This window comes from Eulemur rufifrons, chromosome 2 (genome assembly GCF_041146395.1).
Source record: "Eulemur rufifrons isolate Redbay chromosome 2, OSU_ERuf_1, whole genome shotgun sequence".
Lineage (NCBI taxonomy): Eukaryota > Metazoa > Chordata > Mammalia > Primates > Lemuridae > Eulemur > Eulemur rufifrons.
The window spans coordinates 23,428,932-23,456,230 of NC_090984.1; the positions used below are offsets into that span (position 1 = coordinate 23,428,932).

Here is a 27,299-nt window from a genome sequence, read left to right on the forward strand (position 1 = left end):
AGAACACTGTTACTGGGCATGATCCGAGGAGCCATCTGGGAAGGAAAGCCCAGAGACAGAGGCCAAAGCGTCAGGTGGTCAGTGGTAAAACTGCCCGAGAAGACTGGCCTCCAGAAACCCAGGCTGGCTCATAAGAGTCAGATGTAGCAGGATGTCCCCAAGGTCACCAGTCCCATGTCCCAACACTGCACAATGCCCTTCTCCCCACCCACACTCCCCAGGCCACAATGACCTCCCAAGCCAGAGACACCACTGCTTGTCCGCTCTAGGTTTCTGCCACAGTCAGCACAGTTGGCACGGCCCTGGATCTCTGGGCCCCAAGCTTTCCTCTTAGCCAATCCTGTCTCTGGAAACGCACAGGGAGAACATTTTCATTGGAATTTGAGAGGGAAAGATCACGGAGAGACTCTGGTGATTTTTGTTTTGGGAGCAACCACTCAAGCACTTTCTCCTGCAACATCCTATTCCAAAAAGGTCAGGAAGTAGAACTGAGGGGTAAAAGAACATGTGGATGGTCTCAAACCAAGAAAAGAGAACCAGACAGAGGGTCAGAACTGAAAGAAAGGCAGGTGTGTGGGGGGGGGGTCACTAATTGAGCTGGTGTAATGAGCTAATTTAAGCTACACCAGAGCAGGTATGAGAAAGAAAGCGGACCAAGTCCTCAGCACAGTTCCTGGCTCAGAGGAGATGCTCAAAACACATCTGCTGAATGATGAGTCCATGTGCCTCACACTCCTGGGCGGAGAGGAGTTCAACCAGCACACTTGATGGCACTAGGACATGTTCCCAGCCACCCTGGCTGGGCTGACGGCCCTGTCAACTTACACTCTCCGAGTCTTCCAGCATCCGCGTGGTCTCCTGCACTTCAGGGGCACTGGGAACAACCACTGGCATAGGAGGCCGGCTCCTTCCTAAAGTCCCGATGGAGGCTGTCTTCACTGAGTGGATGTGATGGTTCAGAGCTGAGGGGGAAAGGGCGCCGTCAGGGGTGTGGCCAGCCTGCACCCTGACCTCAGGGAGGCACACAAGGTCCACATGCTGCTTCAGGGTGAGGGACGCACACAGACCTAGTGCAGGGATCCTGCTCTGAAAAGTTATCGGAACAAGAAGCGAGGGAGATGGCTGGCAGGGCATTTAAGAAGCCAGAGGAAATATTCCATTGGCTTTAGAAAATGAATATTCTAGTCCAGTGGTTCTTAAAGTGTGGTGGTCCACGAACCCCTTGCAGGATGTCTGGGAAATCAAAACTCTTTTCATAATAATAGACATTATTGGCCTTTTCACTGCCGGTATGAAAGCAACGGTAGGTAAGACTGCTAGAGCCTCAGAGCAAATTAAGGTAGCAGCACCACATTGTAAAGTTGCTCAGTGACATAAACTTGCAGTTTTAAAAAGCCAGTTTCACTGAAGACCATCCTCAACAAAGCAATAAGAATTACTTATTTTACTAAATCTTGACCCTATTGTACGTGACAAAATGGAAAGTACGCACAAGGTACTCCTGCTGTCTACAAAGTATGATGTTATCCTAAAGAAAGGCACTTGGGATAGTCTGAGTTGAGCTGAATTATGTTTTTATCGTGGAGCACTGCTGTTAGTTCAAAGACAGACTGACAGGCAAACTGGTTATTCAGACAGTTTCTAGAAAATAACAAAGTGAGCCTGTCAATTAAAGGAAAACAATGGACAGTGTTTTTTGCCAATGATCAATTTATGTTTTAAGTGAAAATAAGAATTTTGAAAACCTTGTTCCTGCTAACATGGGATTGAGAGCTTAATACTTACATACTTTGATGATATTAATGAATACGTTTTTATTTATTTACTTTTATTTTTTAACAGACAGGGTCTTGTTCTGTTGCCCAGGGTGAAGTGCAGTGGCATGATCATAGCTCACTATAACCTTAAACTCCTGGGCTCAAGTGATCCTCCTGCCTCAGCCTCCCAAGTAGCTGGGACTACAGGTGTGTGCAGTTGCACTTGGCTAATTTTTCTTATCTTTGTAGAGACGGGGTCTTGCTAAGTTGTCCAGGCTGTTCTCAAACTCTTGACCTCAAATAATGTGTTTTTAGATATTGAATAATGAAATGTACCAATATTTGGAGGATTTGCATAACTTAGTGAACGAGTATTTCCTAAATGCCCAATGTGTGATGTTTTAGTATCATGCATTCAAAATACAAGATAGGCCAATGAATTTTAATGGACTAGGACTATGAACAGTTCACCACTATGGTTTTAGACTTGACATTATAAACAAACCTGCAAAAAATTACAACTTTGTTGAATTTTGCTATAGTATCAAAAAAGAAAATCCACAATTATCTAAAAAGGTTATAAAAATACTCTTCCCTTTTCTAATTACAGATCTGTGAGGCCAGATTTTCTTCTTATATTTCAACCAAAACAACATATTGCAACAGATTGAATACAGAAGCAGATAGGAGAATCCAGCTGTCTTCTATTAAGCCAGACACTAGAGATTTGCAAAAAAATAAGACAGTGACATTCTTCTCACTGTATTTTTGTTTTGAAAAATAGTTATTTTTCATAAGAATATGCTACTTATCATAACATGACAGATTGCTATTTTTAAATGAATTATTAAAAAAATTTCTCAGTTTTAATTTCTAATATGGTGACTACTGATAGAGATAACCCAGGTGGAGAAAAGCTCTTGTGTGTCCTCGATAGCTTTTAAGATATAAAGAGGTCCTGAGACCAGAAAATTTGAAAACCACTGACTTACTCTGAAACCAACCATCGTAACAGATAATAATGTGGAAAAGTAGGGGGGAACGCATGCCTTTGAGGTCAGGGACCGTTGTTGAGCTCTGTGAACTTGGGCAATTCTGCAGAGTTCATTTTCCTACCCTGAGGTTCCTTCTGAGGTTTCACCACCCTATGAGTCTAAGTCTTGGCCTCCCTGACCCCTTCTCTAGCCTTGCAGGCATCTTGTGGAGTTAGGGGGTCCCAGGGGGGTAGGCAGGCCAGACCTATTGCCCATTCCCATGCCACTGGATTTTACCACCAAGGGCCCTGCACGCAGACACAATTCAAAAGGGCAGCCCTGCTCCCCAGCAAATTGTTCTCTGGTTGGTATATGTTCCTGAGTGGGGTAATGACGCACTACCACTCTACCTAAGTTGCTGGGATGAGCTTGGAGGATATTTGCTTTGTTATTCTTCAAATGTGATTTCTGTCCTAAGCCTGAGCCACTGGGTCCCTGTAGTGGTGGTGCTGTCCTCACCCACCTTGCTGAGACAGTAACGGTGTGCTTGGCAATGCAGGATCGTAGGTGGGAGGTCCTGGCGGTGGGATCGCTGGCACAGCGAAGCTCTTCAATGGGTGGGAAGGGCGAACGTGGGCCGTGGGGAGACTCTGGCCTGAATCTTCCTCTTGGGAGCTGGCCAAGTAAGAGGAGCTGGTAGCACCTTCAGGATCCTGATGATCAGTACAGCATGTTTGAGACGAGGAGGCTGGCATGGTGTCAGTGCTGGGGGTATTTCGAACGGATTCTACAGCGGGAAAGTCTAAAGGTTAGCATTTCTTTTGCCATTGAACATGTGCAAAGCCAAGGATTTGGGCTATTTCTAGGGGCCCCCTGTACCAGTTCAGTAAGCACTGGGGATCAGTGCTGGTCAAGGGAACGTGGATTAGCAGCACCACTGCCAAGGCCAGGAGTGGTCTACTCTGAAAGAGTCCCAAACAATTTTGTATCCAACCAGCTGTTCCAATTTTTTCACCTACACAACTAAATGGTCACAATTTTACAGATTTAAAGTTCTCCTCAGTACCTATTATGGAGCACATATAAAGGTTTCTGAGACTATTTCTGTTAAAATATAATTAAGTATAAAAGAAAATGAAAATCCTCACTCACTTACTGATAGTCTTAGAGAGTAGCCTTTCATGGACAACCATGTCTAGTCACCAAGGCTGGCTGGGGCCCTGGCAGGAGCAAGCTCTATTGGCAAGGCCTGGTAGTCACGGCAGAAGAGGCCAATGTCATAGGCCTTCGTGTCCACCAGGCATGATGCACGGCCTCACCAGAGCGAAAGCCCCACAGCTCAAGCACGACCTGGACAACCAAACAGTCCAGAGGTCTGCACACAGCTTTAAGATCACGCCAAATGAGGGGCGTTTTGGCCCAGAGAAAGAAATAGGGATAGATTAGCCTGCAGAAGGAAAGACTCAGGAAGAACATTATAACAATCTTAAAATAGGCAGCTTGGTAGGGTAGAAAAGCACTGGCTTTGGAGTCAGACAGACCTGGACTCTAATCTTAGTACTAGCTGGGTGAATTTGGCAAAGTCACTGAGTATCTCAGAGTCTCAGCTTCTTCATCTACAAGACAGGGGAAATAACACATAATTCACTGAGGGTTAAATGAAATGTATGAAAAGTGCTGAACACCATGCTTGAATAATGGCTAACGTTTTTTTCTTTGTACATTACTAAGTGTTTACTCTAAGCCAGGCACTGTGCTAGGTGCTTTACATTCATTGGCTTATTCAAGGCTCAAAGGCACTGGGAAGTTAAGCAAACTGCCCACGGACACAGCAGGGCAGAATATGGATCCCTGCACTCTGACTCCCAGGCTCGTGCTCTGAACCACCCTGTACTATATATACTACTTTTCTATGTTTGGTACCTCTCATACTCCACCCTGTGGGGCAGAAGCTACACCAAGGCCCAGGGAGACCACATGTGGAACATCTTTCCAACATTGTGAGCTGTGCAGACCGTCCCCACCCCTGGGGAGGGGTGTGCAGGACCCAGCTCAGGGCAATAGGCTGTACCACGTAGCCCGAAGGCTTCTTTGACTCCTTGAGTACTCAACCTTAAAAAGTACAGTAGTCTCCCCTTATCCATGGTTTTGCTTTCCACGGTTACCTGTGGTCAACCACTGTCCAAAAATATTAACTGGAAAATTCTAGAAGTGAACAATTCATAACTTTTTAAATTATGCACCATTCTGAGTAGTATGACGAAACCTTGCAACATCCCACCCAGGACGTGAATCATCCCTTGGTCCTGTGTATCCGGGCTGTATACCTGCCCATTCGTCACTTAGTAGCTGCCCTGCTTATCAGGGCAAGAAAACATAGTGTATATAGGGTTCAGTACTATACACGGTTTCAGGCCTCCACCAGGGGTCTTGGAATGTGTTCCCCTGACAACAAGGGAAAACTACTGCAATGTGTGAGCAATCTGCAGAAATCCGACATATTTCCCTGCCTTTGTTGCTGAGGTAGCAATGATTCTGTTCCCTTGGGCTCTGAGAAGACAGGCCATGCCAGTCGTATTACCCTCCTTGGCTTAAAGGTCTTGGGTCCCAGGGATGAGGGACTCACACACCCTCCCAAGTGTGCCTGGCTGTGTTAACCCTACCAGGCCTAGGTCACTTCTCACTCCCAATGGGGTGGGCTGAGGATCTCACTGCTTAGGCTTCCTCCAGCCAGCAATCACTAGGCTGGGGAGCTGCTGGTCCCACTTGGTGTGATCCTGGGCCAGGTAGAAGCTGGTGAGGAAGGGGAGCAGGAAGGAGGAGAAAGAAAAGTGGGCCCAAGTCCTGACCATGTCAGCCTGTACTAGCAGGTATGTTAGGTCAGCTCTGGGACACAGGCCTACCTTGACTGCCCTAACTGCCTTTAAGCTGATGTATATGCTTCTGAGGGCCAAAGAGCTGGTGGGAAAGGTGAAAAAGGAAAATACGGTCGCCTACATGAGTCAGAGCCTGGGCCTGCTGCCACAGACAAGGGCTGTCCTGCACAGCTCCAAAGGGCACCAGGTACACCGCATTCTCTGTGATGGGTGCTTCCTGACACTGGCCAACACCACTGGTCTACTCAGAAACTACGCTGTAACTAAAATTTCTGCTTTGGTGAGGAGCCTATTTCCTGGCCAACTTGTCGCTCACAGTGGACACACAAAGTGCACACTGACCAAGTGCTTGGTTGGACAAGAGAAGAGTGCTCTTCCAGTGTCAAGAGGTGGCAACACAGTACATGCTCCCTGGAGCAGGGACTGCCTGGCCGGGTTCTGGTCCTGCCTAGCCCACACGTACAGAGCTGTGGCAATGCTCTGAGCTCCAGAAACATCAGGGCTTGGGAAAATACAATAGTAGGAGAACTGTGATCATTTCCAGGTACTTGTTCTACATTTCAAACCCACCTTCAGTGAATCTATCACTTTAGTTTTATGTTCTCTTATCCCCTCTGGTCATGAAAGCATGGAACTCTGTTAGCAGTGCAAATCAGTACTCTTTCTCCTCTCTTCACTTCTGCATAGGTCCGTACAGAAGAGAACTTTTACCAACACCAGATCACTTGGATAAGGGCTGGGTAGGAGCTGCCATGCTTCTCTCCAACTCCCAAGCCCCTCTTAGTCCAGGAAGAAGGAGAATGGGGCTAATTTGATTGGGAAGAGCCTGCCATTCTCTCAGGCAGGCCCACATCCTAGTGTGTGGGATTCCTTGGCCTTAAAAATGGAGAAACAGCGTTGGGCGCAAAGCCTCCTTTCTAAGAGCAGGTTTGGAAGGCTGCTTTCTGGTTCTCTGTTCTATCTGAGACTGTTTGTGAGGCAGACTTTGGTTCTCCATGCAGCTGGCTGGAATAACTGTCTATCCTGTAAACCGTCCTTCCCTAAAGGACCCCAGACCTGGATTTGGAGCAAGATAGCAGGAAGGCCAAATTTAGACATGAGTTCAAGCAGCATTCTCCAAACCAGGTAACAGATTTGGGACTAGACAATGTTGGGAGTAATTAGGCATCCCTTAATAAAGGGATCTTCATTTGATGTTTTGGGTATGTTTATGATTGATCAAAACTTAAAGGAGAAGAGGACATAACTGGCCCAAACTTCTAGCATAAAATTTTGAGGTTCTTTTAAAGTGGAAATCACTTGACATTCCCTTATTTCCCCAAACCACTAAAATTTAGTTTCTACCTATTAATAGGCAAGTTTCAAATGATGGAAAAATAATATGTTATATGTAAGGGAAGTTACTAAATTTGCAGTTTAAAACTGAGAGGACAGAAATTAATTTTCAGTTAATAAGGAAGAATATTTATTCCATTTGCTGTCCTCTCACCTTCACTGTTTTTTCCTTAAACCTGTGTGATAGTGCTGTTTCCTAAGATTTCCAAACTGGGGCATGTTTGTCTGGCAATGTCTGTTTTTAAATACACTGAGGTTACGTTAGGCAGCCTGAGGGTTACAGTCTGCACAGGCTCCATGTGCCTGGCGGCCCCACTGACCCCTGGATGTCGTTCGTACTTTCGACCTACGGACCTTCCTGGCACTAGGGTGATGCTGGTGCCTGAACATCACCCAGGGTGAGTTTCCCTTTTAAATTAGAGGATTAAAAAAAAAAAAAAAATCAATTGGAAAAAAAAAAGACTGAATTATGCAAGTTAATGGAACAAGAGATACTTATGTGATTAGAGATACTGCTTGCTGTTTTTACTAAAATGACACCTTACACTGAGTACTTAAAACTTAGAGAGAAAAATGGGGTGAATTTTACAGAAGCAAATTTGAGTCAGTCACAGAAACGTTATGCTAAGTAAATGACACTGAGAAAAACTCCAAATCCCTCTTCTAAGTAGAGCAAGTCGTTCCCCATTTCCTCTTGCCAACTCTTGTGAAATGCTTTCCACCTGGGCTTGATCCTCATCTCTCACCTGTGGAATTGGCCCTGTCTGAAAGGGACATGGCTGTGCCAACGGGCCATGGGCTGCCCGGGTGGTGGAGATGACTGCGAGCTGGAGAAGCGAGGCTGCTGGAGTGGAAATGATGGTGAGGGTTATCGAGGGAATGGATGGGATGGGCACTAATCACAGCTGCGAATGAACACAAGACAGAGAAATGCTTAACATGCTTGCACAGACACACACGAGTCACAGTTTAAGAGCAAAGTTCCCCCTTCCCACCTCCCATACAATCCAACCTCTCCCCCTTGGCTTTTTGGTGGCAACTGGCTGGATTTGGACAATTAGCCATTGATTTTACATTTCTCTTAAAAAATGCACACACTCCCATGTATATGTCTGTATATGTACAGGAAATAAAGTCTGAGGAATACACACTAAAATGTTAACAGTGATTATCTTGCAGAGAAGAATGGTCAGGATTCAAAGAATATTTTTCTTTTGGTTTATCTGTATTTTCCAATTCTTCTATTAAAATATGGATTACATGAGTTATTAAAAAATCTATTTGAATACATCACAAAATATAAATCTGTAAGCCAACAAATAATAACTTAGGTTTCTATTATTTTTTGTCCCACTAAAAGGATAGAAAGAAGTCCCTTTTCCTTTGAGTATATTCCTAATTCATTCTTTTTTTTAAGTTGCCAAATGAGGCATGTAATAGTTATTTAGGCCAAATGAATAAGTGGCTGTTTAATCAGTTTTCGTATCGTAAAAGGAATGCAAATGAAATTTAATTCTGACAGTCCAATCTGATACTAAAAGCATGAGCTACCAGGCCAATGGCACCATCTCTTACTACTTCCAGTCTGGGGCTCAGCCACTTCCATCCACATTTAAAAAAGATGAATTTTTCCTAATTTCCTCTTTCCTTCCTATGCTAAGGAGTCAATCTGCTGCATTTAGCTAAAGAATCTGAAATTTCCACACAAAGATTTCACATCCTACTTTCTAGGAAGTCAGAGATTACATATACAACTTTCCATGCGGCTTTATTATCGATCCCAGAGATGAACAAACAAAATGAGAAGTGCAGAGTTTGGGAATAAACTTTACTCAAGCACTCCCTTAGAGCAGTTGTAGAAACAGAATGTTTGAGGTCAAGATAACCAGCTCTAAACCCCCCAAATAGGCAAGGTTGACTAGGAACACAGGGAATCTTTTTTTTCTTCTAAGCAAGGGCTTCATGAACTTCACAATACAACTTAATTGGCCCTATTAAAAATATCTTCTGTCACCAGGGATCTCCCCGGATCTTTGTGGGGCCATTCAACATTACTCTGGTGAGGAGAAATCCCAGCCAACAAAGGGATGCCTTACTCTCCAGCTATCTGCAGTCTTGGCCACGTTCAAGCAGGCAGGCTGCACAACTAACCCGGGACCTGGGAGCACTGCTCCCCCCCCTTCTCAAGACCTGAGGAACAAAACAGGGGCTTTCCCTCAGCGACCAGAGGCTCCGGGTGGGCCTTGGGAGTAAAACACAATGTGGGAAAGCTGTCTGAGAAGGGTTCCCAGTGTGGTCTGAAGTCAGCATCTCCTCTAGGGGAAGACAGCTTTTAGAAGTGGGTGCATCAGAATCAGCATTTTCCAGAATTCAGGCTGAGGTAGGGGGAATAAACATCCCAATTTTACATAAAGAAGTACAATTTGAAAGTGTTCTAGGTATAGACTAGAAATGCCTTTTAAAGGAAAAAACTGACTTTTTTCTTTTATAAGGCATTTCCAGTCTATTCAAATAAGTAAATAAAAAAATAAAGCAATATCAACGTGCCTGCCTAGAATAGAGTAGGCAATCAGTTGTGATAGCTGAATCTGAACTTGATGCTTCTATGCACAGCCTTGTACTGAAGCTCCTCCTGACACCAGCAAGCCATTCCTGCCACCGCCCAGTCATTTGAGACCAGGGTAGGGGGATGGTGGGTGCAGGGCTTCCGCCTCATTCCAGGACCCAGAGCTCAGCTTGTGAAAAAACACTGTAGACTTGTGGGTTTTAAAAAGGATAACTCAAACCCTAAAGACCATGCACAGACCATACATGTATCTGAGTTCAGACTCTTGAGTTAAAAGATTCCACTCACCCACAGAACTGTTGAGGTACAAATTAAATAATATTCCTCACTATCAAAAAAAAGGGACAATATCAGCTGGTATAACATCTTTTTTCCTTAACTTATTTAAAAGTCATAAATCTAGACATAAAGATAATCAAATTTTACAAGTTTTAAAAATAAGCCAGTTCAGGTAGAAACCGATACAAAGTTATACAAAACAAAGAAGCAGTCATGCTACCGTCTTCTTATAAGTCAAAAGCAACTGGAATGGATTAAGTTACTCTTTTCAGGCATTTGTGTTGTTAAACCTGGGAAGCCCAGGGCACCTCTCCTAAGAGGGAAAGCACAGTCTTTACCTGCACACTCCCACGTCCAGGCCTTTCTTTCCAGCGTGGGCCCCATAAGCTACTTTATGCAGAAATGACCTATTAATGAACATGCTGCTATCTTTCAAAGCTGATTTTTATAATCTAGTGTCTTACATGTTTGTGTACAGTGAGTGGTTTGTGGGAGAGGGAGAGGGAGTGTAGACATCTGCATACTCGGAGGTTCCACCAGAAGGTGGGGATGTGAGGAACTTTTCCAAGTACCAGGTGGCCACGGTACGCCTCTCTGTGTAAGTAGGCCACCCACGGCTCCTACATCTTGGTACTTGCTGACAGAGGTCCCTCACCTGGCAGCCCCACTGTGCCAGCTACTTTGAAAGGCTCCTCTACCTCGAAAATAGTGACAAGGGAGAGGACACAGTAGAGTTTGAAAAAAGAACTGGTTTGTCTCACTGCTTTTTGGTTTTTAATCATGATATAATATTTAACTTACATTGCATTTCAACTGTTATTAAAGGAGGCTCAGCAACTTTTATAGTTATCAAAGTGAAGAATGGGTCAAATAAGGTTACAAAATGTTGCTTTAAAAATTCCACATTGTAAACCTAAAACTACTCTAAAATATTATATAAAGTCTACTAATAAAAAAAGAATTCCATAGGTGCCCATCAACACTGAACATGCGTCAGGAAGCCTAAGGAATACTTGTGACATCTGGCTCTCCTCAGCCCCAGTCTTGAGGGATGCTTCCCCATCCCTCCCACAGACATGCTATGTACTTTTAGGGAGAATGGATACTTCTTGATTCCTAGGAGACTGGGGATATTGGCCTTTTAGCTTATTTACCCTAAACTTAAAGGCACTAGTCTCAAGAATAATATCTACTGTAAAATATGGCAAGTGCACTTCTTCCTTCAAGGTGTCAAAGCTTTAGCAGATTATCTTCTGTGTTAGGATCGAGTGAAGTCAAAGAGATCATTCATAGTTGCTCCCCTACATGACTGGACAGACTGGCAGCACTAGGGCAGAGAGAAGCTTTTACTTACGCTGGGGTGGCTGGGAGTCAAAGGGCATCATCATTTTTGGTCTCATTCCCCGCCTTCCAGCCAGTGTAGACATGCTGTCTTCTGATTCATGACCTAGACATCAAATATAGAGGTCAGTTACATGCGTGTGCCCTAGGCCATTGAGCAGCCACAATAGTAAAACATTTCTAATGGGGGATTCAGAATTCACAAACATAATGGGGACAAAGCACTTCTGGAGGAAGTGCAATAAAGAGGAGGATGATCACTAGAGCATCACAGGAGTCCCTGCTGAGAGCCAATGTGGATGACACAATGCTCCCCACCATACTTCAGCGTGATATCTGCAAGAACATTCAGACCAAGAACATTCTGAATACCACAATGATAACTACAGTTCAGTGGAAGGGAGAGAATGAAATGTGGGCTAGCTTGCCTCAAAAGCAATTACATTGCTAAAGCCTGATGAGAGACCTAAAAGAGATTCTAGAAGGCTGTCTCATATGAGAACAGAATCTCTAGAACCTCTCCTCCATAACAAACTATTCTTCATCAAACAGACTAAACCCCATAATGCATTTCTTTAAATCTGATCTCATATAGGAGTCACCGAATTAAGGCAACCTCAGAAAATGGAAAAGGACTTAAATGAAAACAGTCTCCCAACACTTGGGGAAAAATCTGAACTTGAAATAGTACCTCTGTATGAATTTCGCCTCTGATGGATATTGCCATCCATGGAATTGTCAACTGGTGTGATATCTTGAGAGTTGCGAGGAATGGGCGTATCGGTCATGATGGGGTTTGGGTCTGGAGACTTATCAATTGGTTTCAACTCCAGTCTCTCATGATGTATCCAGAGGTCTGGGGGTTTAACATCTTTGGAATTCCCTTTGTACTTGTGAGAGCCATTCACCGATTTGCAGGCAGCTCGTTTTCTAGGCACAAAATTAATAAGAGCTTTTTAAAGTAACTCTTTTGAATGTATTTGTCAAAAGGCTTCAGTGATTAAAACTGGCTCTCTGAGAGATGTTTCAAACAAAGGCAAAAACTAAAAAACCAAAAAAATAAACCCCAAAAAACAAAAAACCAAACAACCCCAAACCAAACCAAACAACCCCGAAAACAAACAAAAAATCAAACCAAAAAGCAAAAGACAAAGGCAAAAAGTTTACTTTTGGAAAGAGTAAATGTATCTCCACTCTGTCCACACATAGTTAGAAATACTTATCATACTTGAATATTGCCTTGTGACTACTTTTTTGAGTGTTAAGAAATTAAGATAGCTTTTTTTTTTTTTTTTTTTTTTGTGACAGGGTCTCGTTTTGTCACCCAGGCTGGAGTGCAGTGGTGCAATCATAGCATACTGCAGCCTCGAACTCTTGGGCTGAAGAGATACTCCTGCCTCAGCCTTCCTGCGTGGCTGGGACTATAGGTATGTGCTGCCACAACTGGCTAAATTTTTAATTTTTCGTAAAGATGGAGGTCTCTCTCTGTTCCCCAGGCTGGTCTCAAACTTCTGGTCCATTTTTTAATCAAGTAATCTCCAAAGAAGTTTTCTCTACAAGTTTCTGACCAGTAGAGAAATGACAACATTGAGTAGAAACGTAACAATGGAGTAGAGGGAGTGTCCATGGCTGATAAAGAGGAAGGGAACAACTTTTTAGGCAGCCACACTAGGACCACCAACTGAGTAGACAGAGATAACAATGGAGACCACAGTGCCTACCCTGTGTGCTTTGGCCGCTCCACTCACTCACCCCTTCCATAATCACACACTAGGGACTGAGTAGATGCCAGACCCTGTGCTAGACTGCTGTGCCCTCAGAATTTTTGGTCAAGTGAGAAAGACAGATATTGAGCTATCATTTTAAAATGCTCTGAGCTTAAAGAAATGCGAAGATAGAAACACAGGAGTGGCTGGAATGCAGACAGTAAATGAAGCCATGGGAGTAGATGAGATCACCTGGGGAGAGCACAGAAGGAGAAGAGAATACGTCCAAGTCCAGGCCCAGGCCCAGGCCCAGGCCCGAGGAGTGTGTCTGCTGGCTGGGTGGGTAAGAGGGGCTATGAAGAACATCATGCTGTCATGCAATACCAGAGAAGAGACTGTTTCCAGAAGGAAGGGATAGGTGACTGTGTTAAATGTTGTTGAGAAACCACATAAGATGAGGTCTGAAAAATGTTCTTTGGCTTTAGCAATATGGAGGCCATGGGTAACCCCAGCAAAAGCAATTTTGGAGAAGTGGGAGGGGCAGAATGAGGAATAGAAAGGACTAAAGTATGAGCAGTCGGTGAATAGACAGTGAGTCTAAAAAAGCATTCAAGGAATTTTGTGGTGAAGGAAAAGGCAGAGGTTTGTACGCAGCTGGTGGTAACCCAGGACCATGTAGTAGAGGGCGGGTTATAATTATAATTATAATTATTTCTTAAGATGGAAGAAGTTGTTGAGCACATGTAAACACTGAAGGGACAGAGCCAATAGCAAGTAAGAGGTCAGCTATGCTGGAGAGAGGAGTAACAGCCAGTACAGGGTTGTAGACAGATGTGAGACAAGAGATCCAGGGGTTAATGGAAGACCTGGCTTCAAACAGGAGGAAGTATACTTAGGAAGGAGGAGGAAACAATTACTACCAACACAGAAAGGTGTCAGATTTGACTGTGGTATGCTGAGGTAGTTCCCATCTGACAGCTTCCACTTGCTCCGTGAAGAAGCCCAGGTGAGCTATTGAGAGTGAGGGGGCTACTGGGGAATGTGCTGAGAACCAACGGGGGGTTACAGTCTCTAAATGCTTTGTCAACTTTGAAACAGCTACCATCTAATTGATAAGTTGGTTACCAAAGATCCTTTCCTGTTCATTAAAGTAATCCCTGCTCCCCCCACCTGTACACTTGGCAGCACTTCTTTAAAAATATTCTTAAACTTAGCCCTAGAATAAGAGGCCTATGGTCGTCTTTTCCTCAGCTGGCATCGTGCCGTGATGCAGCCCCTGAGAATGGGCACAGACTCCCGTGCACCTGGCTCACTGTGTGCACGTACAGACAGGCTCCTAAGGAGTGACCAGCAATGCTGGACGGTTCCCACTCTCCTCTCCGCATCTCTTTTCTCCTTGCCTCTGTAACTCCTCGCTGGGTTTGGCCAACAGTCGGCACTGGCAAGAGACTGCAGTGGGGGAGGTTTCTTCTCCTGCCCCTCTCTGCCGGGCCAGAGGCTGGCAATGGCCACATGCCTCTAGTGCCTACCACGTTCCTGGCAGGAAGCCCTTGCCTACTGCTTCAGATCTCTGAAAACAGCTCTCTCCTCTTGCCCCTTCAGGCCTAAGGGTAATAGTGACTTATCACTCCTGCTGGCCCTTGAACATCCCTGCCTACTTTCCTCCAAGCCCACCTAATGACTTTGTCAATGGTCCCTTTTGGAACCCTTTTGAAGTGTGCTACCTTTTTCCTGACAGGACCCTGACTGATACACATTTATAAGAGGAACTGTTTCCCATTTGCTTTTAAAATATTTAAAATTGCTTTTCATGTATTTTTATGTCTTAACTCTTTGTACCACTCCAAATACAGAAGTCACATGGAAGTAAAAGAAAAGATACCAAAAATCTCTGAGCTGCACATTTGGGGTCCTTACTTTTTCTGGTGAGAGGTGGTGCGCCGGGTGCAAAAGACAGCGATGATCACGACCACCACGATGGTAATGACGCCAACAGAAACAATGATGACTAGCAGCATGTTACTGTCTACAGAGGTGGGGCTGCCATGAGGGCTGTTACTGCCTGCAGGGGGAAAAATGGTACATATGTTAGTGTTTGAGAATTTAAAAAAATGCACATAATCAGCCTATAGACCCACTCCAAGATACTTAATGTGAACTTCGTTCTAACACTCATCACTGTGCCTTGTATAAAAATTCCCCATGAACACAGCTCTCTCCTCTAGATCGGGAGCTCCTGCAGAGCTGAGAGCCTGTCCTACGCACAGCGCTCAGCCCAGAGCCCTGCTAGGAGATGGTGTTCGATAAAAGCTTCTCAAATTGTACCGAGCATTCAAAGGTTCGGATGTACTTGGACAAATAAAAGGTCTTGTGCAGCTGGTGTCTTATGTGATATATAAACTCACCTTGTAAAACACCATTTGTAAATCATTTAGTTTTCTGGCTTTCAAAACCATTTTTAAAATGTATGTTCATATAAATCAAAAGTTTTCCACGGCGCATAGGTGTCTAAGATTACAAAATATTGCTTGAAAAATAAAGTGTCTCTGTTTTCAGAAATATACAATTTAAGCAGAGTTATTTCTCTTATTTGACTTCAGGGAAAAGTAGGTGTGTACATATGCATTAATGTGACAAATAATTACTGAGTGGTTACAAAGTGCCAGTCACTAAGGATGCCAAGGTGAGCAAGGAAGGTGTGAATGTGGGGGTCGGGCTGGGGCAAACAGTAACTGAGTAAGAAACTGGTAATTAATAATGGGTGTTATGAGAAAAACAAAATGAGGGATGTGATACAGAGTGAGCGGGTGGCTAATGTAGATTGAGTGGTTAGGAAAAGCTTCTCTGAGAAGATGGCATTTGAGCTGAGATCTGAATGACAAGAAAGATCCCATCATACAAAGCCCCGAGGGAGGAACACTCCAGACAGCAGAACAGCCAGGGGAAGGACTCGAAGGCAGGAATGACTCTTCTCAAGGAAGGGGAAGGCAGCCAGTGTTGCTTCAGCACGGAGAGATGCAAGTTAGAAGGAAGGAAGTGAAGAGAAAAAAGAGATGAGGCTGGAGAGATGTGCAGGGGCCAAATCACTTAGGATCCTGAAGAAATTCAGATTTTCTTCTCCTTCCTATTATTATTTCACCATTGTTTAAAGGATGAGGTCCAGGATTTTTATCAAGGCCTTTTGTAGTCCAGCTCTAAGTCTTGCTGTCCTGCATTTCCTGAAACGTATTTCTATGCTTCCTACCTCATCATTTAAGTTACACATGCTCATGTTATAAAATGTGGCAAATCCCACAATACAGATACCACCACGCCAGTATCTGCTGTCTCTCCTTCTAGTTACTCTCTCTTATCTAATAATCAGAGCTGTACAATAACGTACAGCCAAGCAATGCGTCTTTAGTCATTAGAAGTACTTGTTATAAGATGAGGCAGCCTATTAGTGTGGAACGTTGTGGAAGAAATTCCTACCACGAAGGTAGGGCCTGGGGATCGGTGTTTTTAAAAAATCTCCTAAAGTGATTCTCATACATAACCTGGCTTATAAATTTACGATCTAATCCAAACATATACTCATTGCGGGAATCCCTTCCACAACATTAGCTGACCCTCCAACTTTGAGTCCATGATTTTATCTTTTAGGCTACATTTAAGCATAGTGCTAAATCTAGGGTTTAAGAGCTAGTTCTACTACATTTGGTTCAATCATTTTTATCCTCCATTTATGAGAAAAAGGTAAGCAGACAGACAACTTAAACTGTACATACTGACCTTCAATAAAACAACATTTTTATATTAGGGAAAGACTAGGGTACCAGGGCCAATAAAATTGACCATATATTCATGTTAGAGTAGGGCTTTACATGATGCCGTTGGTGACAGCAGTGCTGAACTCCGGCTCAGGTACTTTGCGGGGCGGGCACTGCAAAGCAGAGGCTGGGCGCTCAAGTGTGGGAGGCGAGCAGAGGCCGTGCTGGTTCCTTCCTGCATTCAACAATGGCGCATTTGCCTATTTCACCCCTAACATACAAACTGGACAAAAGCTTCCTTCTGAGACAGAGCAAGGGTAAGCTGCCGAAGAACACTCGCACCAGGACAGCACTAGGTGCCGTTCCTTTATCTCTCCTGAATTACTACAGCAGCATCTTAACCCCTTTCCCCGACTTCATACTCTTAGCCTCCAACTCATCCTTGACTATTATCAGAGAAATAACAGAGAATCATCAAATGGAAGTCACAGTGTAGTAGTAGTGTCAGATATTTACATGTGTTATTTAAGGTAAAGCTCAAATTTCTTAGCATTGGTACTTAAGCTTTTGACAGGCTGGTTCTAACCTACATTTTCAACTCAATCTCCATCCTGTCTCCAGGCAGCGTGAGCCCTGGAGAGACCAGGTTGTTTTATATTGCTGTGCCTTTGCACATGCTTCCTGCAATGTCCAGCCCCTTCCTTGACATTCAGCAGTCTTCTGTGCATCCTTTAAGACCTAGGTTACATATCACTTCTTCTATGAAACTTTATCTTTTCTCTATCAGGTAGTTTGTTACTCCTCTTACTCCCATAGCCTGTCACATAGAACTTGAACCTTTAAAAACATGCATGCATGAATGAATACATAAATGAAAAAAAGACAAAGGAATAATTACTTTTCTCATAACCTTAAATATTACAGTGTGGACAACACATAAATGTAACATGTACACAGAGAAGGAGAAACTTGTTAACAAAGACCTAGAACTCAGAGCATAAAAATTTCCAAGTTTGTCTGGTTCTTCTAAGAATAGGCTGATTTCACTGAAGTCTGAGCAGGACCATTTTTTATTTAAATAGACAGCTAGAGATTAACAGACCATTTCATTCCCACAATTAGACTATGAGTTACTAGAGGACAGCCTTCCTCTTCCATATGTCTATCTCTTCCATATATGGAGACAGTAAAGGTCATTGCTAGTAACTACTTTTGTGAGCATTCTGCCACTATGAATTCCGACATCTGGTATAGGACCTCCTGTTTTTTAGGCTGCATGAGATAGTGGAAAAAGCACAGTCAAAAGTCAAAAGCCCTGGTCTTGGTCCTAGGACTGCCATAATTACTGGGTAGTCCCAGGCATATTATTTCTCCACTCAGTTTCCTAATGTGTAATAGTGAATGGGAATAATGGTATCTATTCTCCCTGCTTCACAGGGTTATAAGAATCAAATGTGATTTCATGTGTGAAAGTAATTACAAATGGTGAAGTTCTGTACAGAAGGAGGTATCATCATTAAATTAGAAGGTACCAGCTCTTGGGATGGCTAGGAGAGTAGGAAGAATTTTCTAGAATTCCCAAACTAAAAGCACTGCAGTAAATATTAGTATCAGAGAGAATTTAATGATCCTGAAGCATTTCTTTGGCTTGTTCTGGGTGATGGCTAATCCCACTAGAGGGTTTTGAAAGCAAAATTCCTTTTTTATTCTTTTTCTGAGAAAGGGTCTTCCTCTCTTACCCAGGCTAGAATGCAGTGTCATCATCATAGTTCACTGCAACCTCAAATCTGGGCTCAAGCAATTCTCCTGCCTCCGCCTCCCAAGTAGCTGGGACTACAGGTGAGTAGCTGGGACTACAGGCGCATGACACCACACCCGACTAATTTTTTTCTATTTTTTGTACAGATGGGGTCTCGCTATTGCCTAGGCTGATCTTGAACTCTTGGCCTCAAGCGATCCTCCTGCCTTGGTCTCCCAAAGTGCTATGATTATAGGTGTGAGCTATTGTGCCTGGCCTTCTGAAAGTAAAATTCTAACTCTTTTCTAGAGGCAGCAGGCAACAGGAAGAATCATTTGTTTAGGATTAATCTTAAGTTGGATATGTGGGGAAACAATTTTATTCATGGATCTTTTATTTATTTATTTATTTATTTTTTTTGAGACAGAGTCTCACTCTGTTGCCCAGGCTACAGTGAGTGCCGTGGCGTCAGCCTAGCTCACAGCAACCTCAAACTCCTAGGCTCAAGCGATCCTCCTGTCTCAGCCTCCCGAGTAGCTGGGACTACAGGCATGCACCACCATGCCTGGCTAATTTTTTCTATATATATATATTTTTTTAGCTGTCCATATAATTTCTTTCTATTTTTTTTTTTTTAGTAGAGATGGGGTCTCGCTCTTGCTCAGGCTGGTCTCGAACTCCTGAGCTCAAACGATCCGCCCACCTCGGCCTCCCAGAGTGCTAGGATTACAGGCGTGAGCCACCACGCCCAGCCTATTCATGGATCTTATAACGAACAAGCTTGTAGTAATTCAGCAAACATTTGCCAGAAAACACCTAATGCTAGATCTATTAAATAAAAGGAAATAGGTTAACTTACTACAACCCACCACATACAAGCTACAAAAGACATTTCAAGATTTTAAGGTAAACTGCTTCATGTCCACAGCAGGCCAAAAATGCCGTAAGAAGGGCTTTACCACTCATTGGAGGTTTGTAGTCAGATCCTAGGTCTGGCAGCCGGCTTCCTTTTCCTGCAGATCCTGAGGCTGAAGGAGAAGAAATCATGTCAGTGATGACCCAGCACTCTGGTGTGATAGTCCACTTCACGGCTAGTGAGTGTTTTCTACAAAAAATATTTTTAATCTATTCTGTCCATGAGAAATGCAGTAGCACATACATCACGGGAAACTACAGTCTATGTGAGCAAAGCGAACTAAGGTATAGCTTTCTATGCAATGAGGCATCTGAAAGGCTGACACCCCTATTCCACGGCTGTGACCAGACTGTCACTGTGCTGTTCAGAAGGTGGGAACACACCCATTTCTTTAGCCTAGCAAACAGCTCCTGAAGGACTGCTCAGAGGACTTACGGAAAAAAAATCAAGATGACTAATTAGGTTAACATCTACATTAAAGAACCTCTTCCAAGGGACCCTGCTATGTTAATGTGGCCTAGCAAGTGTAAATGTTGCTTGAATTTTTAAATTATAAAGTTGTCCTTCCAAATATAAAGTTATCCTTAGTTGGAGCAGGAAGAAAAATAGAAGTTCAAATTGGGTTTTCAGTTTCTGCTCAATCACCTAAATATCCAAAGACAGAAAAATCAGTCTTCCCTCTATTTGCTCACAAAGGACATTGTCTCCTAATCCATCATTATGGAACATACCAAGTGAGGCTGCTGACCTCAGGCTTGGGACCACTCCAGAAGCAGGCCTCAGAAAGCTCAAACGTCTGTGTGTTAAAAGTTCATATTCTCGGTCTTGAACTTTGCTCTTCACATTTATGGAAAAGTTGCTTGGGTAAAGCAAATATAAGGAGCCCTCCCCAATAAAGGAAAGATAGCAATGCAAGGCTTGTACCCAGAAAGCAGTTTCATACCTCTCCTGATAAGAGGTATGAAAGAATAGTAAAAGAAAAGCTGTTCTTTATAGCTAATATAACACAGTGCTTAACAGACTATCTACACTTGAATACTGGCTCCATCATATATACCTGTTTGACTTTGGGCAAGTTATTTAACTGTTCTTTTTGGGCCTGTTTCCTCATTGTAAGACAGGGATAATAATGGTATCTACTTCACAAAGCTGTTGTGAGGATTAAATGGAAATTTAATACCATAAAATATTTTGATTACTATCTAATGCATAGTAAATATTCAATAAATATTAACTACTACTATTACAAGCATAATAGATCTTCAGGGAAGAATACAGTCTTCCCTTTTACAAAGGCAGAGAGTGTGAAGCTTCAGAAAACACTTATAAATGAGAGTTATTTCTACACATAAAACTTGACTAGAAATGTATAGATTGTTTCTCTGCAAAACATTGGGGCTAATGTCAAGTACTTCTATAAATTATCAGACTTTAAGGAAATGAAAGAAATTAAAATCTGAAGTTTTCTGTATGTAGTTCATTTACTAGAATAAAAGTCGAGACTAAAACGTTTGCTGTTTCCAGAAGCTGAAAACCCCCCAAAGAGAGTAACAAAAATTCTTAGATATCCAAAAGAGCATATTCTAGAATTTACTCACAGACCCTGTCCCTTCTGCCATAGTCCACACTTACTACTTTTCCTCTTTCACACACACGTCAAGACTCCTGCTGTTTTTCATATGCTTTTCGCTATGACAAAGTCTAGTTGCTGGAGACGGCTGAGCCCGTGTACGGCTCTCCACCGGTGCATTTAGTTACCGTGTAGCTACATTTAGGCCAAACTATGCAGAGCATCATACTGTGTAAATATTTGCCAAAGAATACACTTTGCCAATTAACTGGTTGGTTTTTATTCCTATATTTCCCAGTATTTTTCTTGTAAATTTAAACTATGAATAAGAAATTTCAGGAATGAATCTAGAATCAAAAATACTAATGGGTAAAGAATTTGACATACCAGAGGTACGGTGCAGCTAGGAGTTATACTCTGGCTATCGAATAAAGTATGAAAACAATGAGCACATGTATATTCTGTGCATATACATTATGGGTATTTTTATATTCTCACGCTTCCACACACACTACAATGTTTGCAGTTTCTCTAATGTACAACACTGAATGCAAACACATTTTCAAAGTGTTTTGAAAAATCTGATACCTCAAGTTCTGACTCTTCCTTGCATTTACCCAAGATCTAAAGGCTTTGTATTTCTAATAACTACTCTTAAACCACAAGAACAATCATTAAATTTACTTTTAGTGTTCTTTCCCAGTATGGAAAGCAGATATCAATTTTAGCTGACTTCCCAGAAATGAAAATCACAAAGTATAGCTGCCCCTCCACCACGGCAATCACAGTGAAAAGACTGCTGACAGATGATTCCACAATGGTGATATCGAGGCCCATGTTTCCTAAGTTTCCATTTTAAATAGTTTCTATCCTCTTTAAAAATGATCAGATATATTTAAGGGATGATGGAAAAATAGTTCTGCATTAAGCTTATTTCAACAGAATAAACAAAGCACTAATCTAGTCACAGATAATCACACAATTTAGTAGGGTAAATATGTAGGTTCTTTGTTGGAAGATGAAGAAAGGATATTAACTGAATTTGATCACAACATTTCATTTAGAGACACTAATAAAATTCTAGATGCTATAAGTATGGAAAATTGGTATGCTTAGTCTCATCATGACTCAAATGCCTATTGTAGTTATAGAACTTCAGTATCTTAGCACAAGGAGAATCTGACCCACACTTAAGGCCAGTCTCCTATAGCTGCAGGACCCAGTCAGTTTTCTTCTGCCAGTCTATTTAGCCCCTAAGTAAATCCCCCAGCTTTTCAGATACCCCAAGTGCTACAAACATGGACTCAACTCCACTTTGGCCGGTAAGTATGTGCCTTTTTACACATGGTACTAATTTTCAGGAAAAAAAAAAAACAAAAACCCAAAACAAAAAACCCCCAAACAAACAAAAACAAAACCGAAAGCTAATAATAGGTCACAAAGGAGAGGAAAGGAAAGAGAGGCCACTACTCATTTACCTTGATCATTAGGCATTTTATCAGAGGAGTCCGCTAACAGGCCAAGCACAGGGGAAGAAAAAAACAAGAGCAAGGATCACAAGCTTTGAAGATGGGACAGGCAGAAATTTTAAAGGAAAAAAAAAAAAAAAAAAAAAAGAACCCCCACAAACTTCCAAACAAATTGAGTCTTGTTTTTAGTACTAATAGAAAATAAATTCATACAGGGTTTGTGTATTTCCTTAGACTCAGTCCCCAACTAAGTTTTATTAGCCTAAGCTCACTTGGTTCAATGCTTTATCTTCATTTCCTTATCTAGAGTTTTATTTAAAAGGCCCCTTTCCGTCTCTTTTTCTCTATAAAGGTCCACGAATAAGCCTTTCAGGTTAGAGCCTGCATGCACTGAAAGAGAACCATCCATCACAATAACACACTATTACTCTGTATGGGAACCAAAAGAATCACATCTGATCTAACTGGCAATAACTTTTAGATCACTGCAATTCATCTGCCCCGAATATCCGGGAGCAAGAGTTCTCTTGTATGTGAGATGGTTAGGCCAGTAACCTAGGAAACACTATTTCTTCACACTGTGGCTCACAAGCTCATCATCAGAAATTCTTACATTTTCCTTCTTATATATGACACATGCTGAAGTGACACATGTAAGCACAGCCCCACTAAATAGATGCAAAATAAAACCCTCAGTTTGGGGAGCGTTACCTTTAGGTGTTCTGAATTGGACAGCTTCAGACATGGGCCCCATGCCCTTTGAGTTCCGGGCTTGGATTTTGAAGTAGTACGGTGTATCAAGTGTTAACTCTTGTATCTGGTGAGTCAGCCTGTTTCCCACAACAGGCTCAATAACCCAGTCATGTATCTCTGCATTCACATCCGTACTGTAATATATGATGTAACCTGTCCAAGGGAGTTAATGGGAAGAGAAATCTCATTCCTGCTTTTCCTTTTCCAATCAGTAAGTCAATAAATGCATTATCACATCCTATGCATATTACAGCATAATACTTGAATAAATCAAGGTTCTACAGTTAAAATAACACAGTTTTGAAAACCAACCATGGCCTGACATGCTGTTTTAGTTCTCAGCAATGGGATCTCCTAGGAGAAAAACGGGTAGATGGGCAGAGCCACAGTGAACTGTCACCTGATACTTCCACCAGGGGGCACTCAATCGCCATGTTGAGGCAGAAAGTGTCACAACCACAGGCCTACCTGACCTGCAGTAAAAACGCAGGCTGCATTGTTACCGGTTTTATTTTTTTATTAATTTTTTTTTTTTTTTGAGACAGAGTCTCGCTTTGTTGCCTGGGCTAGAGTGAGTGCCGTGGCGTCAGCCTAGCTCACAGCAACCTCAAACTCCTGGGCTTAAGCGATCCTCCTGCCTCAGCCTCCCGAGTAGCTGGGACTATATGCACGCGCCACCATGCCCGGCTAATTTTTTTTCTATATATATTTTAGTTGGCCAGATAATTTCTTTCTATTTTTAGTAGAGACGGGGTCTCGCTCTTGCTCAGGTTGGTCTTGAACTCCTGACCTTGAGCGATCCACCCGCCTCGGCCTCCCAGAGTGCTAGGATTACAGGCGTGAGCCACCGCGCCCGGCCTGTTAACGGTTTTAAAAGACAAAGTAAAATGTAACCCAGGTCAAGTTCATGCTTCACTTTTTTATAGAAGAGGCAAAGTCAAAACCTAAAATATGACATAAAGACCAGGATTTACGGCAAGGGAGTCCTACTGAAAGCTAGAAGCAGGACAGTGCTAAGAAACACTTTTCCTTAGGCTACCTTATTCATACAAAGGAAGTTCAGAAAGCAAACTCCGGTTTCTCAGCACACACTCATATGGAGCAGAGGCTTCAAAGGGAATACTTAACAGCTAAATTTTATCAAGGGTTCCCTCCTTGATAAAGCTGAGTAAGGTCTAGTGTCTTCTCTGCTATGGAAGGTTCGCCTCTGAAAGTCCAAGGAAAAAATTCCAGGTCCCTTCAAAGGCCTAGGCCAATTCAAACTTTTAACTTTAATTGTAAGAGCACAGGTACCTGAAGTAGCAGGTCTGAGGGAAAAAGGAATCAAATGCCTAATGGGCTTTTTGGGAGGCTATGGAATAAAAGAATAGAATCTATATTGGGTATTAACCTGTGGAATTAGGCACGGGGTATGTAACTCCAAAGCCAGTCATCTAGGCAGAGTTAAAGAACAGATTTCCTGAAGAAAATAAATATGTCCATAAAGTCCCACTATAGCCAACGGCTGTCTTGCATATCCCATCCTCATCAGACCTGCAGTCAGAACAACCAACTGGTGACCATTTTTATGCCACTATGGGCAAACAGCACACCCTCACTCCAATTTCAAGGACCATCATGACTCACACCACTCCATAAGATGATCAAGCCAGCCTCAGACTCCCACTTCTCCCAACAACATAGGAACCTATCTGTGTCTCTGGAACCCCTGTGCCAGGCAGGAACAAGGCACAGGCAAGTGTACACTCAGAGGCATCTTACCTGTAATTTTGCCATTGGCTTCAGAGGGAGGCTGCCAATTCACAATTATGGTCCTAGGCTTTCCTTCTTTACTCACAACTGTCACATCCTTGGGTGGAGAAGTAGGAACTACAAAATAATAATATTTTCAATAATTTCTGTTCATTTCAATTTAATTCACCATTTCCTCAACCCTTTCCACTTATAAGGCACCATAAAGCAGTAGTCCCCAACCTTTTGGCACCAGGGACTATTTTCATGGAAGACAATTTTTCCATGGATGGGTGGTGGGGGCGGGGTGGCTTCAGGATGATCCAAGTGCATCACATTTATTGTGCATTTTGTTTCTACTGTTATTACATTGTAATATATAATGAAATAATTATACAACTCACCATAGGTTGGGCACCCCTGCATACAAAAAAAAAAAGATAAAGCCTCCTGGCTTCAAAGAACTCATAGTGTATCTATAAATAGGTCCAATAAAAAGAAAAATATGCAAAATGCCAAAGAGAAAATATCATACTATGAGGATACAGAATCGGCATCTTGGCTGGGAGTCAGGGATAGGATAATAAGGTAAGGAAATCAAATGACATTTGTATCAAGCACCTACTAGAAACTAGGTAATGCACAAACTGTATCTCACTTAATATTTATCACATCTTTGAAAGGCCATTATCATTATCCCTCCTTTGGTATCCAGGACACCAAAAATGAGAGGTTATATAATTTGCCCAAGATGACTTCCTCCCCCTTAATTTTAATTATTTTGTTACAATATTTTAAAGTGTAAAATAGTATTCTTTCTTATAGTTGGCTCTCCAACCAAATATGACTTTTAAAAGCCCTACTTCATTGAAGAATACATGATTTACAAATCGATCTTTTCTTTTCTTTCTTTTTCTTCTTCTTTTTATTGAGACAGGGTCTCACTCTGTTGCCTAGGCTAGAGGTATTGGTGTCATCATGGTTCACTGCAACCTCAAAGCCCTGGGCTGAAACGATCCTCCTACATCAGCTTCTCAAGTAGCTGGAACTACAAGCATGCACCAACACACCCAGCTAATTTTTTAAAATTTTTTGTAGAGATGGGCTCTTGCTATGTTGCTCAGGCTGGTCTTGAACTCCTGGCTTCAAGCAATCCTCTCACCTCAGCCTCCCAAAGTGCTAGGATTATAGGTGTGAGCCACTGTGCCTGGCCACAAATTGATATTTTCATTTTAAGTTTACACTAAAAACATACAGCCAACTGTTGAGGTTATTGTTCTAAAGTAAAGCTGTTTATACAACAGAAAGAATAAAATAAAAATGACAGTTTATTTCTTGTGTTTCCATGTTATAGCTGAAAAGTTTTAATGTACTAGTAGGGAAATGAGCAAATTAAGTACATCCTAAAATTTACTCTTCTTAAAATACTAGAATTCTCGTAGTATGAAATGGAAGGAAGTCTGGAGAAATGCAAACATCCTAAGGGAAAACACAATCTCATTTGTTAGCTAATGGGTTGGAATTAAAGTGAAAACAGTCTTAAAATGGTTGGCAAAGAAAGCAAACTCAAGGTCTATTTAAACTTCTGTACTATATTTCTAACTCTCCAAATCCAGCTCTTTTCTCTGTAGGAAGGCCAACCAACTGTGCAGAAGACAAAAAGACGTTAGGACCAAGTCCAGTCTTTGGAGAATTTATAAATCCATTTTTTCATTATTCATACATAGGAAAGAAAGAAGTAGGAGGCCAAAATAGACAGAGATTCCTAAGGGTTACACATATCTCCACACTAGGAAAGCCCAAAGGTAGAAGGGTGGGCCTAAAAGTGAGCAAAAAGCAAACAGAATCTCAAACCCGGAAAACCTGCTCTCTTTACCTGCTTAGTTATCGTCTCTCTCATGTCCACTCACAAAGACCCTAACGATATTTCAGTGGAAGATGTTATAAGACACTAATTGGTTTGCAAGAAAATTGCAGAGGTAGCTTTGAGGTCACCTAGCGAAGCGTTCAGGCTCCAGCGAACATGGCACTGGCAACTGCTTGATCAAGGGCAGGTGGCTTCATCTTTTCCATCTCAATTCACCAGCAAGCAGGATCAACGGCAATGATCCCTTACGTCTACCCAGTGCTTTATAATATACCATGTCTTTCCCATCTGTTCCTCATTTTACCCTTATATAACCCTATAAAGTAGGAAAGGCAGGGGTTATTGTACCTCTTTTATAAATGGGAAGAAGCCAAGATTTAGAGAGGTTGGATGACTTGCTCATGATCACATAGTCAGTAGATGGTTGACCTGGGCTTAAACTCAAGTCTGTCTCTTGATTCCTAAAATCTAGTATGCTTTGCCTTATCATATCCTATTATTTGCTAATATTCTTGTTCAGTGACGAAAAGAACATAATTCATCGGTACAAATAGCAAACACTGAACTATAAATGTAGTTGCTCACTGTGTTCTATATAAATGTGTCAGATCATGTACTCAGTTCTTTCTTTGGGTAGTAAAAGCAAGTCCCGTGACTTGGAATATGGCACAA

General features: G+C 42.3%; 1 protein-coding gene across 4 annotated transcripts in view; it reads right to left on the reverse strand.

Annotated features, from left to right (window-relative positions):
* NEO1 (neogenin 1) overlaps window positions 1-27,299 on the reverse strand; it is a 193,758-nt gene that overhangs the window by 745 nt on the left and 165,714 nt on the right. For 2 of the 4 annotated variants that reach the window (XM_069482085.1, XM_069482066.1), the window contains exons 19-28: window positions 24,791-24,898; window positions 22,988-23,182; window positions 22,286-22,318; window positions 19,281-19,349; window positions 14,752-14,896; window positions 11,820-12,058; window positions 11,142-11,234; window positions 7,689-7,847; window positions 3,255-3,518; window positions 826-962 (exon numbers count right to left, since the gene is read on the reverse strand). In XM_069482085.1, coding sequence (XP_069338186.1) covers window positions 826-962; window positions 3,255-3,518; window positions 7,689-7,847; window positions 11,142-11,234; window positions 11,820-12,058; window positions 14,752-14,896; window positions 19,281-19,349; window positions 22,286-22,318; window positions 22,988-23,182; window positions 24,791-24,898 — 1,442 coding nt within the window. The remainder of the gene's footprint in view (window positions 1-825; window positions 963-3,254; window positions 3,519-7,688; window positions 7,848-11,141; window positions 11,235-11,819; window positions 12,059-14,751; window positions 14,897-19,280; window positions 19,350-22,285; window positions 22,319-22,987; window positions 23,183-24,790; window positions 24,899-27,299) is intronic. The other 2 variants (XM_069482076.1, XM_069482094.1) reach the window with 2 other exon arrangements.